Source organism: Borostomias antarcticus (assembly GCF_949987555.1).
Source record: "Borostomias antarcticus genome assembly, chromosome: 15".
In the NCBI taxonomy this organism is placed as follows: Eukaryota; Metazoa; Chordata; class Actinopteri; order Stomiiformes; family Stomiidae; genus Borostomias; species Borostomias antarcticus.
In genome coordinates, this window is record NC_140248.1 from 24485633 (window position 1) to 24504093 (window position 18461).

General features: G+C 38.0%; 1 protein-coding gene across 1 annotated transcript in view; it reads left to right on the forward strand.

Moving 5' to 3' along the window:
- Positions 1–18461, forward strand: part of nrxn2a (neurexin 2a) — a gene marked incomplete at both ends in the record, with an annotated part of 224761 nt that overhangs the window by 85237 nt on the left and 121063 nt on the right. Inside the window, 2 exons of the mRNA XM_084450404.1 lie at positions 17779–17952; positions 18045–18164. Coding sequence (XP_084306530.1) covers positions 17779–17952; positions 18045–18164 — 294 coding nt within the window. The remainder of the gene's footprint in view (positions 1–17778; positions 17953–18044; positions 18165–18461) is intronic.

Genomic DNA, 18461 nt, shown 5'->3' on the forward strand with positions numbered 1-18461 from the left:
AGCTTTTGAAATAAGGTACCAGAGTTATTTTTGACCTCACCCCGCCTGTGAGTGAACCTCTAGTTAATAAGGGGCTATCTTATCTGGCACATGAGGTGACCCCTGAGAGAGGTTCAGGTGACCAAGCTACGCTACCGTAAGATGACCGTCTTTCTCCTCACGGGTGATGGGAGCAAGGCTGTTTTTGCACACAGATTCATCTTTCATTCATTCAGAAAGTGTCCCGGGGCGCGTTCAGCGCACGGTATTAGGAGCAGAGAGCCTTCTATCCTCCGCATCATGAGAGCGAGGAAGAGGCCCGCTTGCACCTCAATCAATCAATCAATCAATCAATCAATCAAAGCTTTATTTGTATAGCGTATTTCATACCCAGAGGCAACACAATGCGCTTTACAGAGAACAAGGGAGGTGGGCATACGACCCACTCTCTACATATTCCAGAGGGAAGCAAAAAAACAGTAGTTGTGTCCTGTGCGTGCGCTGACTTGTTATGTTCAGCGCACAGCGGCGGTCCGTTCTACCCCCCAGCTGTTGGTGTGCCACGGCCTGGGGAAGGTGGTCTCACTGCTGGTTTAGACAGCATCTCTCTCAGTGGATGTGTGAGGGCGTCTCCAGGTCTTGTTAGACTGCCGGTCACCCTCTGCCTGGGGCTCAGGCGCACTCTACGAGGGGCGTGGCCACATTGCAGCCCTGTTCAATGTGCGGTGGCGACTTGATTGTCACTGTCTCCTTTTTTCAATCAATCAATCAATCATTCAATCAATCAATCAATCAATCAATCAAAGCTTTATTTGTATAGCGCATTTCATACCCAGAGGCAACACAATGCGCTTTACAGAGAACAAGGGAGGTGGGCATACGACCCACTCTCTACATATTCCAGAGGGAAGCAAAAAAACAGTAATCACCCGAGGGCCAGATAAGTGAGCTGTAAAAATTCTTCCCTGACCCCTCTCAACAAGGCGATCGAGCTCCTGGAGTATGTTTGTCTACCGGCTAAGAACATTTATAAAGCAATACATTACATTAAATTACATTTTCAGAGTAAGAGAGGCTAAAAACAACATAGGAGAGACATGGCAAATACTGGTGTGTGTTTGCTATGGCCCAGGCCTAAAGCCAGAAGTGGGCTGGTGTATATCTGTGTGTACGTGTGGGTGTGTTAACTAAATGCTACGCCATTTTTCTGCTATTATCTTTTGTCCATGTGGTCTGTCTGTGTGGTGTCGTCTGTGCTGGACACAGCTGCCGGTGGGAGTCAGCGTTAGACATGGTGGTCTAGGGCAGGACGGCCGGATGACTGGCGGTCCCCTCCTGTCCCTTTGGGGCTGGGAGAGTCTCGGCAGGTTATGTTACGGTGTAACCACTTCCAGTTGGGCTCTCTCCTCTCCACGTAGGGACCACTGCTTGGGTTGGGCCAACATTTGGCATGGTCTCACCCTGGAGCCCTGGCTTGTGTCCTGGCTGGCCAGTTCTTGTTAATGGGTGTAAGGTGCGGCTGTGAAGCTCTGCTTAGGCCAATAGGAACTTGCCCTGAGGGGCGGAGCTCCACGAAATAGAACAACGGTTACATATTGTAACCATAGTTCTACGAATGGAGTGAAGCCACACAGGGCGCAGACTTTGCTAAGCCATCAGTCTGCTCACTGAAAGTTTCAGCTAGGAGCAGATGTCCGGGCGACGCCTGCTTATACAGTGGTGCACTGGACCTGGTTGGGCACAGGTGCCTGTATGTTTTTGTCTTCTTTAGTCAATGTAGCTGGCTATGGGTTTCCTAAGCCAATAGGAGCTAGCCCTGTGGGGCTACGCTCCACTCATAGAACTAGGATAAGACTTTCACGGGGAGGCTGTAGCTCAGGAGGTAGAGCGGGTCGTCCAATGATCGTAGGGTCGACGGTTCGAGTCCCGCCTCCTCCTGTCCACATGTCGAAGTGTCCTTGGGCGAGACACTGAACCCCAAATTGCTCCCAATGAGCAGGTTAGCACCTTGCATGACAGCTGCCGCCATTGGTGTGTGAATGTGTGTGTGAATGGGTGATTGAGAGGCCTTTGTTGTGAAGCGCTTTGGATAAAAGCGCTATATAAGTGCAGAACATTTACCATTCACCATTTCAGCACTGGACACAACAGGGCTTTGTTGACTGACCTTTAGAGAACTGCTGCTACCTGAGCAAACCTGCCCTGAACACAGTGCCCTGAACACACTGCCCTGAACACCCTGCACCAGGCCCATTATTCAGTCTGTACTGAACACCCTGCACCAGGCCCATTATTCAGTCTGAACTGAACACCCTGCCCTGCACCAGACCCATTATTCAGTCTGTACTGAACACACTGCCCTGCCCCAGACCCATTATTCAGTCTGTACTGAACACACTGCCCTGCACCAGACCCATTATTCAGTCTGTACTGAACACCCGGCACCAGACCCATTATTCAGTCTGTACTGAACACACTGCACCAGACCCATTATTCAGTCTGTACTGAACACCCTGCACCAGACCCAATATTCAGTCTGTACTGAACACCCTGCACCAGACCCATTATTCAGTCTGTACTGAACACCCTGCCCTGCACCAGACCCATTATTCAGTCTGTACTGAACACACTGCACCAGACCCATTATTCAGTCTGTACTGAACACACTGCACCAGGCCCATTATTCAGTCTGTACTGAACACCCTGCACCAGACCCATTATTCAGTCTGTACTGAACACCCTGCACCAGACTAGGGCTGTATATCATCTTGGATTTCGCGATACGATACGCATCACGATACACAGGTCACGATTCGATACGTATCACGATACACAGGTCACGATACAATACGATACGATACGATGCGTATTGCGATACACACATCATTTACTGAAAGATTTTAAGTGTTCAAGACTGAAAACTGAATGGCTCAAATGCACTATATAGATAACTCAAACTCAATGACTGGACAGAGAGCTAGCTAATAAATATTTTACATTTGATATCCATGCTTTTTAAACTGTCAACATTGTAGTATTTATGGTTTTTCAAAATTATTTATATGTATGCTTTTTTAACTTAATATTGTAGAATATGCTTTTTAAACTGGATTTAAAAATAAAAAATAAAAAAATATTATTATTTTTTTATTTTATTTTTTTTACAGCGCCCGGCTGTATCGATACTCCGGGCTGAAAGATCGATACAGTATCGCGAGACTACGTACCGCGATGCATCGTTGTATCGATACAATCCTACAGCCCTACACCAGACCCATTATTCAGTCTGTACTGAACACCCTGCTCCAGACCCATTATCCAGTTGAATAAAAGTTGTTTTTGTTTGTATTTCTTTTTACCGGTAATACAAAAAAAAGAACATCAGAACACTTCATTTGACCTTTGAACTAACAAGGCACCCTGCACGCCTTTAGCACCGTTCTGTTGATCTACTGAACTTCCTCCATGTTCGTATCACAGGGGAGCTGGGTGATTACTGGTAGACCAATCAGATCACAGTTAGATGAATCAAATCAGGTATGTTCTTTAATGCAGGGGTCTGTCTCCGCTCTTCAGCTGTAGCAGGCTGACCGCTGCTTCTCAGGAGCACTGGGACTTCTCAGGGACATCAGGGGGACCAAGTAGGGGGAGGAGGCGCTGGAGCGCAGGGACTTCTCAGGGACATCAGTGGGACCAAGTAGGGGGAGGAGTCGCTGGAGCATTCGGCTACTAGAGCCTTTTATTAAGGTGCAGTTTAAACGTGACGTTTCGATGTCAGTGCATCTTCATCAGGTCAAAGCTGAACGAACGAACGATGAAGATGTACTGACATGAGAACGCTGTCAGCTTATACTGCACCTTAATAAAAGACTTATACTGCACCTTAATAAAAGGCTTATACTGCACCTTAATAAAAGACTTATACTGCACCTTAATAAAAGGCTTATACTGCACCTTAATAAAAGACTTATACTGCACCCTAATAAAAGGCTTATACTGCACCTTAATAAAAGACTTATACTGCACCCTAATAAAAGACTTATACTGCACCCTAATAAAAGGCTTATACTGCACCTTAATAAAAGGCTTATACTGCACCTTAATAAAAGGCTTATACTGCACCTTAATAAAAGACTTATACTGCACCTTAATAAAAGGCTTATACTGCTCCTTAATAAAAGACTTATACTGCACCCTAATAAAAGGCTTTACTGCTCCTTAATAAAAGACTTATACTGCACCTTAATAAAAGGCTTATACTGCTCCTTAATAAAAGACTTATACTGCACCTTAATAAAAGGCTTATACTGCACCTTAATAAAAGGCTTATACTGCACCTTAATAAAAGGCTTATACTGCACCTTAATAAAAGGCTTATACTGCTCCTTAATAAAAGACTTATACTGCACCTTAATAAAAGGCTTATACTGCACCTTAATAAAAGGCTTATACTGCTCCTTAATAAAAGACTTATACTGCACCCTAATAAAAGGCTTATACTGCACCTTAATAAAAGGCTTATACTGCACCTTAATAAAAGGCTTATACTGCACCTTAATAAAAGACTTATACTGCACCTTAATAAAAGGCTTATACTGCTCCTTAATAAAAGGCTTATACTGCACCTTAATAAAAGACTTATACTGCACCCTAATAAAAGGCTTATACTGCACCTTAATAAAAGGCTTATACTGCACCTTAATAAAAGGCTTATACTGCACCTTAATAAAAGGCTTATACTGCACCTTAATAAAAGGCTTATACTGCACCTTAATAAAAGGCTTATACTGCACCTTAATAAAAGGCTTATACTGCACCTTAATAAAAGGATTATACTGCACCTTAATAAAAGACTTATACTGCACCTTAATAAAAGGCTTATACTGCACCTTAATAAAAGACTTATACTGCACCTTAATAAAAGGCTTATACTGCACCTTAATAAAAGGCTTATACTGCACCCTAATAAAAGGCTTATACTGCACCTTAATAAAAGACTTATACTGCACCCTAATAAAAGACTTATACTGCACCCTAATAAAAGGCTTATACTGCACCTTAATAAAAGGCTTATACTGCACCTTAATAAAAGGCTTATACTGCACCTTAATAAAAGACTTATACTGCACCTTAATAAAAGGCTTATACTGCACCTTAATAAAAGGCTTATACTGCTCCTTAATAAAAGGCTTATACTGCACCTTAATAAAAGGCTTATACTGCACCTTAATAAAAGGCTTATACTGCACCTTAATAAAAGACTTATACTGCACCTTAATAAAAGACTTATACTGCACCTTAATAAAAGACTTATACTGCACCCTAATAAAAGGCTTATACTGCACCTTAATAAAAGGCTTATACTGCACCTTAATAAAAGGCTTATACTGCACCTTAATAAAAGACTTATACTGCACCTTAATAAAAGGCTTATACTGCACCTTAATAAAAGACTTATACTGCACCTTAATAAAAGGCTTATACTGCACCTTAATAAAAGGCTTATACTGCACCCTAATAAAAGGCTTATACTGCACCTTAATAAAAGACTTATACTGCACCCTAATAAAAGACTTATACTGCACCCTAATAAAAGGCTTATACTGCACCTTAATAAAAGGCTTATACTGCACCTTAATAAAAGGCTTATACTGCACCTTAATAAAAGGCTTGTACTGCACCTTAATAAAAGGCTTATACTGCTCCTTAATAAAAGGCTTATACTGCACCTTAATAAAAGACTTATACTGCACCTTAATAAAAGGCTTATACTGCACCTTAATAAAAGGCTTATACTGCACCTTAATAAAAGACTTATACTGCACCTTAATAAAAGACTTATACTGCTCCTTAATAAAAGACTTATACTGCACCTTAATAAAAGGCTTATACTGCACCTTAATAAAAGGCTTATACTGCACCTTAATAAAAGACTTATACTGCACCTTAATAAAAGACTTATACTGCTCCTTAATAAAAGACTTATACTGCACCTTAATAAAAGGCTTATACTGCACCTTAATAAAAGACTTATACTGCACCTTAATAAAAGGCTTATACTGCACCTTAATAAAAGGTTTATACTGCACCTTAATAAAAGGCTTATACTGCTCCTTAATAAAAGGCTTATACTGCACCTTAATAAAAGACTTATACTGCACCTTAATAAAAGGCTTATACTGCTCCTTAATAAAAGGCTTATACTGCACCTTAATAAAAGACTTATACTGCACCTTAATAAAAGGCTTATACTGCACCTTAATAAAAGACTTATACTGCACCTTAATAAAAGGTTTATACTGCTCCTTAATAAAAGGCTTATACTGCACCTTAATAAAAGGTTTATACTGCACCTTAATAAAAGACTTATACTGCACCTTAATAAAAGGCTTATACTGCACCTTAATAAAAGACTTATACTGCACCTTAATAAAAGGTTTATACTGCACCTTAATAAAAGGCTTATACTGCACCTTAATAAAAGGCTTATACTGCACCTTAATAAAAGGCTTATACTGCACCTTAATAAAAGACTTATACTGCACCTTAATAAAAGGTTTATACTGCACCTTAATAAAAGGCTTATACTGCACCTTAATAAAAGGCTTATACTGCACCTTAATAAAAGACTTATACTGCACCTTAATAAAAGGTTTATACTGCACCTTAATAAAAGGCTTATACTGCACCTTAATAAAAGGCTTATACTGCACCTTAATAAAAGGTTTATACTGCACCTTAATAAAAGGCTTATACTGCACCTTAATAAAAGGTTTATACTGCACCTTAATAAAAGACTTATACTGCACCTTAATAAAAGGTTTATACTGCACCTTAATAAAAGGCTTATACTGCACCTTAATAAAAGGCTTATACTGCACCTTAATAAAAGGTTTATACTGCTCCTTAATAAAAGGCTTATACTGCACCTTAATAAAAGGTTTATACTGCACCTTAATAAAAGGCTTATACTGCACCTTAATAAAAGGCTTATACTGCACCTTAATAAAAGGTTTATACTGCACCTTAATAAAAGACTTATACTGCACCTTAATAAAAGGCTTATACTGCACCTTAATAAAAGACTTATACTGCTCCTTAATAAAAGGCTTATACTGCACCTTAATAAAAGGCTTATACTGCACCTTAATAAAAGACTTATACTGCACCTTAATAAAAGGCTTATACTGCACCTTAATAAAAGGCTTATACTGCACCTTAATAAAAGGCTTATACTGCACCTTAATAAAAGGTTTATACTGCACCTTAATAAAAGACTTATACTGCACCTTAATAAAAGACTTATACTGCACCTTAATAAAAGGCTTATACTGCACCTTAATAAAAGGCTTATACTGCACCTTAATAAAAGGCTTATACTACACCTTAATAAAAGGCTTATACTGCACCTTAATAAAAGGCTTATACTGCACCTTAATAAAAGGCTTATACTACACCTTAATAAAAGGCTTATACTGCTCCTTAATAAAAGGCTTATACTGCACCTTAATAAAAGACTTATACTGCACCTTAATAAAAGGCTTATACTGCACCTTAATAAAAGGCTTATACTGCACCTTAATAAAAGGCTTATACTGCACCTTAATAAAAGACTTATACTGCACCTTAATAAAAGGCTTATACTGCTCCTTAATAAAAGGCTTATACTGCACCTTAATAAAAGGCTTATACTGCTCCTTAATAAAAGGCTTATACTACACCTTAATAAAAGACTTATACTGCCCCTTAATAAAAGGCTTATACTGCTCCTTAATAAAAGACTTATACTGCACCTTAATAAAAGGCTTATACTGCACCTTAATAAAAGACTTATACTGCACCTTAATAAAAGGCTTATACTGCACCTTAATAAAAGACTTATACTGCACCTTAATAAAAGGTTTATACTGCTCCTTAATAAAAGGCTTATACTGCACCTTAATAAAAGGCTTATACTGCTCCTTAATAAAAGGCTTATACTACACCTTAATAAAAGACTTATACTGCCCCTTAATAAAAGGCTTATACTACACCTTAATAAAAGACTTATACTGCACCTTAATAAAAGGCTTATACTACACCTTAATAAAAGACTTATACTGCACCTTAATAAAAGGCTTATACTACACCTTAATAAAAGGCTTATACTGCACCTTAATAAAAGGCTTATACTGCACCTTAATAAAAGGCTTTACTGCACCTTAATAAAAGACTTATACTGCACCTTAATAAAAGACTTATACTGCACCTTAATAAAAGGCTTATACTGCACCTTAATAAAAGGCTTATACTGCACCTTAATAAAAGGCTTATACTGCACCTTAATAAAAGGCTTATACTGCCCCTTAATAAAAGGCTTATACTGCACCTTAATAAAAGGCTTATACTGCACCTTAATAAAAGGCTTATACTGCACCTTAATAAAAGGCTTATACTGCACCTTAATAAAAGGCTTTACTGCCCCTTAATAAAAGGCTTATACTGCTCCTTAATAAAAGACTTATACTGCCCCTTAATAAAAGACTTATACTGCCCCTTAATAAAAGGCTTATACTGCACCTTAATAAAAGACTTATACTGCACCTTAATAAAAGGCTTATACTGCACCTTAATAAAAGGCTTTACTGCACCTTAATAAAAGACTTATACTGCACCTTAATAAAAGACTTATACTGCACCTTAATAAAAGACTTATACTGCCCCTTAATAAAAGGCTTATACTGCACCTTAATAAAAGGCTTTACTGCCCCTTAATAAAAGGCTTATACTGCACCTTAATAAAAGGCTTATACTGCACCTTAATAAAAGGCTTATACTGCACCTTAATAAAAGACTTATACTGCCCCTTAATAAAAGACTTATACTGCCCCTTAATAAAAGGCTTTACTGCCCCTTAATAAAAGGCTTATACTGCACCTTAATAAAAGGCTTATACTGCTCCTTAATAAAAGGCTTATACTGCACCTTAATAAAAGACTTATACTGCACCTTAATAAAAGGCTTATACTGCACCTTAATAAAAGGCTTATACTGCACCTTAATAAAAGGCTTATACTGCACCTTAATAAAAGGCTTATACTGCACCTTAATAAAAGACATACTGCACCTTAATAAAAGACTTATACTGCACCTTAATAAAAGGCTTATACTGCACCTTAATAAAAGACATACTGCACCTTAATAAAAGGCTTATACTGCACCTTAATACAAGGCTTATACTGCCCCTTAATAAAAGACTTATACTGCTCCTTAATAAAAGGCTTATACTGCACCTTAATAAAAGGCTTATACTGCTCCTTAATAAAAGGCTTATACTGCACCTTAATAAAAGACTTATACTGCACCTTAATAAAAGGCTTATACTGCACCTTAATAAAAGGCTTATACTGCACCTTAATAAAAGACTTATACTGCACCTTAATAAAAGGCTTATACTGCACCTTAATAAAAGGTTTATACTGCACCTTAATAAAAGGCTTATACTGCACCTTAATAAAAGGCTTATACTGCACCTTAATAAAAGGCTTATACTGCACCTTAATAAAAGGCTTATACTGCTCCTTAATAAAAGGCTTTACTGCCCCTTAATAAAAGACTTATACTGCACCTTAATAAAAGACTTATACTGCACCTTAATAAAAGACTTATACTGCACCTTAATAAAAGGCTTATACTGCACCTTAATAAAAGGCTTATACTGCACCTTAATAAAAGACTTATACTGCACCTTAATAAAAGGCTTATACTGCACCTTAATAAAAGGCTTATACTGCACCTTAATAAAAGGCTTATACTGCACCTTAATAAAAGGCTTATACTGCACCTTAATAAAAGGCTTATACTGCACCTTAATAAAAGACTTATACTGCACCTTAATAAAAGGCTTATACTGCACCTTAATAAAAGGCTTATACTGCACCTTAATAAAAGGCTTATACTGCACCTTAATAAAAGGCTTATACTGCACCTTAATAAAAGACTTATACTGCACCTTAATAAAAGGCTTATACTGCACCTTAATAAAAGGCTTTACTGCCCCTTAATAAAAGACTTATACTGCACCTTAATAAAAGACTTATACTGCACCTTAATAAAAGACTTATACTGCACCTTAATAAAAGGTTTATACTGCACCTTAATAAAAGGCTTATACTGCACCTTAATAAAAGACTTATACTGCACCTTAATAAAAGGCTTATACTGCACCTTAATAAAAGGCTTATACTGCACCTTAATAAAAGGCTTATACTGCACCTTAATAAAAGGCTTATACTGCACCTTAATAAAAGGCTTATACTGCACCTTAATAAAAGGCTTATACTGCCCCTTAATAAAAGGCTTATACTACACCTTAATAAAAGGCTTATACTGCACCTTAATAAAAGACTTATACTGCTCCTTAATAAAAGGCTTATACTGCACCTTAATAAAAGGCTTATACTGCACCTTAATAAAAGGCTTATACTGCACCTTAATAAAAGGCTTATACTGCACCTTAATAAAAGACTTATACTGCACCTTAATAAAAGGCTTATACTGCACCTTAATAAAAGGCTTATACTGCACCTTAATAAAAGGCTTATACTGCACCTTAATAAAAGGCTTATACTGCACCTTAATAAAAGGTTTATACTGCACCTTAATAAAAGACTTATACTGCACCTTAATAAAAGGCTTATACTGCACCTTAATAAAAGGCTTATACTGCACCTTAATAAAAGACTTATACTGCACCTTAATAAAAGGCTTATACTGCACCTTAATAAAAGGCTTATACTGCACCTTAATAAAAGGCTTATACTGCACCTTAATAAAAGGCTTATACTGCACCTTAATAAAAGGCTTATACTGCACCTTAATAAAAGGCTTATACTGCACCTTAATAAAAGGCTTATACTGCACCTTAATAAAAGGCTTATACTGCCCCTTAATAAAAGGCTTATACTACACCTTAATAAAAGGCTTATACTGCACCTTAATAAAAGGCTTATACTGCACCTTAATAAAAGGCTTATACTGCACCTTAATAAAAGGCTTATACTGCACCTTAATAAAAGGCTTATACTGCACCTTAATAAAAGGTTTATACTGCACCTTAATAAAAGACTTATACTGCACCTTAATAAAAGGCTTATACTGCACCTTAATAAAAGGCTTATACTGCACCTTAATAAAAGGCTTATACTGCACCTTAATAAAAGGCTTATACTGCACCTTAATAAAAGACTTATACTGCACCTTAATAAAAGGCTTATACTGCACCTTAATAAAAGGCTTATACTGCACCTTAATAAAAGACTTATACTACACCTTAATAAAAGGCTTATACTGTACCTTAATAAAAGGCTTATACTGCACCTTAATAAAAGACTTATACTGCACCTTAATAAAAGGCTTATACTGCACCTTAATAAAAGGCTTATACTGCACCTTAATAAAAGACTTATACTACACCTTAATAAAAGACATACTGCACCTTAATAAAAGGCTTATACTGCACCTTAATACAAGGCTTATACTGCCCCTTAATAAAAGACTTATACTGCACCTTAATAAAAGGCTTATACTGCACCTTAATAAAAGGCTTATACTGCACCTTAATAAAAGACTTATACTGCACCTTAATAAAAGACATACTGCACCTTAATAAAAGGCTTATACTGCACCTTAATACAAGGCTTATACTGCCCCTTAATAAAAGACTTATACTGCTCCTTAATAAAAGGCTTATACTGCACCTTAATAAAAGGCTTATACTGCTCCTTAATAAAAGGCTTATACTGCACCTTAATAAAAGACTTATACTGCACCTTAATAAAAGGCTTATACTGCACCTTAATAAAAGGCTTATACTGCACCTTAATAAAAGACTTATACTGCACCTTAATAAAAGGCTTATACTGCACCTTAATAAAAGGTTTATACTGCACCTTAATAAAAGGCTTATACTGCACCTTAATAAAAGGCTTATACTGCACCTTAATAAAAGGCTTATACTACACCTTAATAAAAGGCTTATACTGCACCTTAATAAAAGGCTTATACTGCACCTTAATAAAAGGCTTATACTGCACCTTAATAAAAGGCTTATACTGCACCTTAATAAAAGGCTTATACTGCTCCTTAATAAAAGGCTTTACTGCCCCTTAATAAAAGACTTATACTGCACCTTAATAAAAGACTTATACTGCACCTTAATAAAAGACTTATACTGCACCTTAATAAAAGGCTTATACTGCACCTTAATAAAAGGCTTATACTGCACCTTAATAAAAGACTTATACTGCACCTTAATAAAAGGCTTATACTGCACCTTAATAAAAGGCTTATACTGCACCTTAATGAAAGGCTTATACTGCACCTTAATAAAAGGCTTATACTGCACCTTAATAAAAGGCTTATACTGCACCTTAATAAAAGACTTATACTGCACCTTAATAAAAGGCTTATACTGCACCTTAATAAAAGGCTTTACTGCCCCTTAATAAAAGACTTATACTGCACCTTAATAAAAGACTTATACTGCACCTTAATAAAAGACTTATACTGCACCTTAATAAAAGGCTTATACTGCACCTTAATAAAAGGCTTATACTGCACCTTAATAAAAGGCTTATACTGCACCTTAATAAAAGGCTTATACTGCCCCTTAATAAAAGGCTTATACTACACCTTAATAAAAGGCTTATACTGCACCTTAATAAAAGGCTTATACTGCACCTTAATAAAAGGCTTATACTGCACCTTAATAAAAGGCTTATACTGCACCTTAATAAAAGGCTTATACTGCACCTTAATAAAAGGTTTATACTGCACCTTAATAAAAGACTTATACTGCACCTTAATAAAAGGCTTATACTGCACCTTAATAAAAGGCTTATACTGCACCTTAATAAAAGGCTTATACTGCACCTTAATAAAAGGCTTATACTGCACCTTAATAAAAGACTTATACTGCACCTTAATAAAAGGCTTATACTGCACCTTAATAAAAGGCTTATACTGCACCTTAATAAAAGGCTTATACTGCACCTTAATAAAAGACTTATACTACACCTTAATAAAAGGCTTATACTGTACCTTAATAAAAGGCTTATACTGCACCTTAATAAAAGACTTATACTGCACCTTAATAAAAGGCTTATACTGCACCTTAATAAAAGGCTTATACTGCACCTTAATAAAAGACTTATACTACACCTTAATAAAAGACATACTGCACCTTAATAAAAGGCTTATACTGCACCTTAATACAAGGCTTATACTGCCCCTTAATAAAAGACTTATACTGCACCTTAATAAAAGGCTTATACTGCACCTTAATAAAAGGCTTATACTGCACCTTAATAAAAGACTTATACTGCACCTTAATAAAAGACATACTGCACCTTAATAAAAGGCTTATACTGCACCTTAATACAAGGCTTATACTGCCCCTTAATAAAAGACTTATACTGCTCCTTAATAAAAGGCTTATACTGCACCTTAATAAAAGGCTTATACTGCTCCTTAATAAAAGGCTTATACTGCACCTTAATAAAAGACTTATACTGCACCTTAATAAAAGGCTTATACTGCACCTTAATAAAAGGCTTATACTGCACCTTAATAAAAGACTTATACTGCACCTTAATAAAAGGCTTATACTGCACCTTAATAAAAGGTTTATACTGCACCTTAATAAAAGGCTTATACTGCACCTTAATAAAAGGCTTATACTGCACCTTAATAAAAGGCTTATACTACACCTTAATAAAAGGCTTATACTGCACCTTAATAAAAGGCTTATACTGCACCTTAATAAAAGGCTTATACTGCACCTTAATAAAAGGCTTATACTGCACCTTAATAAAAGGCTTATACTGCTCCTTAATAAAAGGCTTTACTGCCCCTTAATAAAAGACTTATACTGCACCTTAATAAAAGACTTATACTGCACCTTAATAAAAGACTTATACTGCACCTTAATAAAAGGCTTATACTGCACCTTAATAAAAGGCTTATACTGCACCTTAATAAAAGACTTATACTGCACCTTAATAAAAGGCTTATACTGCACCTTAATAAAAGGCTTATACTGCACCTTAATGAAAGGCTTATACTGCACCTTAATAAAAGGCTTATACTGCACCTTAATAAAAGGCTTATACTGCACCTTAATAAAAGACTTATACTGCACCTTAATAAAAGGCTTATACTGCACCTTAATAAAAGGCTTTACTGCCCCTTAATAAAAGACTTATACTGCACCTTAATAAAAGACTTATACTGCACCTTAATAAAAGACTTATACTGCACCTTAATAAAAGGTTTATACTGCACCTTAATAAAAGGCTTATACTGCACCTTAATAAAAGACTTATACTGCACCTTAATAAAAGGCTTATACTGCACCTTAATAAAAGGCTTATACTGCACCTTAATAAAAGGCTTATACTGCACCTTAATAAAAGGCTTATACTGCACCTTAATAAAAGGCTTATACTGCCCCTTAATAAAAGGCTTATACTACACCTTAATAAAAGGCTTATACTGCACCTTAATAAAAGGCTTATACTGCACCTTAATAAAAGGCTTATACTGCACCTTAATAAAAGGCTTATACTGCACCTTAATAAAAGGCTTATACTGCACCTTAATAAAAGGTTTATACTGCACCTTAATAAAAGACTTATACTGCACCTTAATAAAAGGCTTATACTGCACCTTAATAAAAGGCTTATACTGCACCTTAATAAAAGGCTTATACTGCACCTTAATAAAAGGCTTATACTGCACCTTAATAAAAGGCTTATACTGCTCCTTAATAAAAGGTTTATACTACACCTTAATAAAAGGCTTATACTGCACCTTAATAAAAGGCTTATACTGCACCTTAATAAAAGGCTTATACTGCACCTTAATAAAAGGCTTATACTGCTCCTTAATAAAAGGTTTATACTGCACCTTAATAAAAGGCTTATACTGCACCTTAATAAAAGGTTTATACTACACCTTAATAAAAGCCTCTAACAGCCGAGGGCTCCAGCGACTCCTCTCCCTAACTGGTATGTTCTTCTTTGTAAAAGGATGAGTTGGATCTGGAGAAGTATTTTCTTAAAGAATCAATCTATTTTACTCTACAATTAATTGTAATGACTATTGAATATTAATTTAAAGGACTATTGAATACAATTTGGCAAACGTACAAAAACTGTATTGCTGTTTACAACAACACTTTTTAAGGTCCTGTAACTGGCTAAACTACAAATTATACTACTCAATATAACCTGCTTCCCTTTAAATAGACTTAACTATATCATTGCAATGTGATACATTTTAATGCATCTCTTCTTGTGATTATATTTAATACCTCTACAGAACACATAGATGGTTCATTGTACATGCTCTAGGTCAGAAAACAAAACATTTGATTGTTGTCTTTGACTTTTATAATCACATTTGGGCAGGAATCTTCCTATTTTGTAATATATATTTGTATTGTTCGGACATTAACCCTATGTGCTTTTCAATTGATCGGTCAGCAAATTTTCAGCCATTGAAAAAGTCAGTGGGAACTCTTGGTTTTAATGAAACATATTTGAACGGTATGTAACTAGTTTACGTTGCAAGTTGTCATCCCTTTTTCACAACAGATGTTATTCATTACAGACTGTTTTCCTCATCATCAGCAGCGTCCCCGCCTGCCGGCCTGATTCCACTGACCTTCATGTAGCGAAGCCACACATGCGGGCCTATTTACTCAATCACTACGCCATCCGTGCCTACGGGTCCATGAAATTGAGCACGTTCCCTGATCCATATCGCTTGCTCTGCCTCGTCTAAGTCCACAGTAGGTCGTCCCTGTCAGTCGGATGGGGAGGCGGGTTAATAGTCGGGACGTTGATATGGTCCGTGTCACTGGACCGGTCCTGCTCCAGGTAGATATGGGAGCTGTGTGAGGCGGGCTGCTCGTTCCACGGTCGTAGTGGAAAGCAGTATTTGAGAGACAGAACCATTGATCAGTCCTAAACTCCCTCCCCTCTTAGAGTTTAATGAGGGACATTAGGAAATCAAACAGCAGCGTTAAAACAACAGTATTTAACTGAAGACGTTGCGCTGGGTCTTCTGCGTTTCATCAAAGAACGGCTTCAAAACCGCAGAAAAAAAAAAGCAGCTTCACAGAGAATGTCAGCTGTAATGACTCAAGCAATTATAGCAGAAATATCTGAGACATGTTGGGAGATGAATGTGGACTGGAAGAGAAGCTAAGAAGACAGAAGGGTTCGGACTGCTGCTGTAATTTGATACACGGGGAAGTCTGTTCTTGACTAAAATTGCCTCCAAACACGATGTGTTTGTTTGGAAAACAGTATCCTTGTTTTCACACATAACAGACACTGTGCAGATGGCGTTGCTCAAAACTTACTAATCATCCGTGATTCAACAGCCAAACTGTGAATGATTAGCATGGCTGGAGGGTCAGTATTCTCAATACCCCCTCCCCTGGGAAAGGCATTTCCTCTTCCTCTTCACCGCACAGGGGAGCGTCATTACTCTAAATGATTTAGAGGTGCGTCTGCCTGCGTTTGAGTCAACATGTCAACAAATTGTTTTTTGAGGTTGCAAATGGAAAAGAGACCTGTATGATTTGAATGTTAACTAGCACATTATCTGAGGCCAATGAGTATGTGGCACGAACTTGTGCTGATTGATTGATTGATTGATTGATTGATTGATTGATTGATTGATTGATTTTATTTTTAAGACAGGGACAAGGTACAGTAGACATTTACCCTATAGAATAGGGAGAGATGCACTGTACAAGGTTATAGCTAAACAGCTAATTCCACCCGCAGGCCCTGGGCAAATAAATATACAGTCTTAAAATAGTGGGGCAAATAGATTTGCTGGGTGTCAGGTTTGCCAGGTTGTGTACAGTATATACCCGCCTCTGTTCTGGGTCTGGTACGGTTGCGCTGGAGACAGGTGCTGCATAGGCCTATGCTTGATCAGGACCCCGCCTGAGTGAAATCAGCTGCTCAGCCGGAACAATTAAATTCTACAGAGCAAAAACCAGAGGCCTTTAAAGGTCAGAGGTCACCTGCGATAAGAGATCACCTGCAACTTTTTAAGGAACACTCAGGAAGAACGTATAAACAAGAACCCAGACCAAACAGCGCTCTCCTTAAAGGACAATGCTCGTTTTTGACAACCTGGACCTTATTTACGACATATTATAAGACGTTTGACTCACCGAGATAACTTTGGTGTAGTTCGGAGGCCTGTAGAAGAAATGTAAAATCCAGCGCGAGCCAGTATATGCATGTAATGGCGGTGGTCGGGGCACCGGGAATGCAGCTTCTAAAAAATCTATTTTCTGCCGCGAAACGGTTGTTTTCATCAATCTGTCTTGATGAATCGCTAGTTGTGCTTACATAGAGCGTAGGCCTGTTGTGGTTGTTCACATGCCTCTGTAATATGATCTTTAGAAACGTCTTTCGAAACGAAATAGCTTCCCCACTTGCTCCAGCACGCATGCGCACAGCGCGCAATCGTTGCTCCATGCCTCCGAACTACACCAAAGTGATCTCGGTGAGTCAAACGTCTTATAATATGTCGTAAATAAGGTCCAGGTTGTCAAAAACGAGCATTGTCCTTTAACATATCACTCATAAAAGATCAAAATCACACTAAACCTGCTCATAAACATGGTTGACTGTTGGTCTAATGTGCCCCATCGTATTTGATCAGTTGTAAGGCTGTCCTATAACGTCGACTATGCTTTGCCTGATGAATCGTGCTGTCGGCGTCCTCCAGGTAACCTGTACATCGGAGGCGTGACCAAGACCATGTACAGCAGCCTGCCCAAGCTGATCGCCTCGCAGGACGGCTACCAGGGCTGCCTGGCCCTAGTGGACCTGAACGGCCGGCTCCCAGACCTGCTGGGGGACTTCTACCACGCCTCGGGCCCCGTGGAGCGAGGCTGCGGAGGTGAGACCGGGGGACAGCGTCCGGGGGGGGGGGGGGCTCCACCTCACACTAGCGCAGTGATTAGTTACCCCAGTCACCCCTCCCCTCCCCAGGAACCACCACCACCTGCACCGAGGACTCCTGCCACCACCAGGGGCTGTGCTTCCAGCAGTGGGAGGACTTCTCCTGCGACTGCTCCATGACCACCTACAGAGGCCAGTTCTGCACTGACCGTGAGTCCAGCTCTGCTCCACACAGCAGCTCAGCACACAATAGAGCAGGAGAGCACTGGACAGTAGAGTACACAATAGAGCAGGAGAGCACTGGACAGTAGAGCACACAATAGAGCAGGATAGCACTGGACAGTAGAGCACACAATAGAGCAGGATAGCACTGGACAGTAGAGTACACAATAGAGCAGGAGGGCACGGGACAGTAGAGTACACAATAGAGCAGGATAGCACTGGACAGTAGAGTACACAATAGAGCAGGAGAGCACTGGACAGTAGAGCACACAATAGAGCAGGATA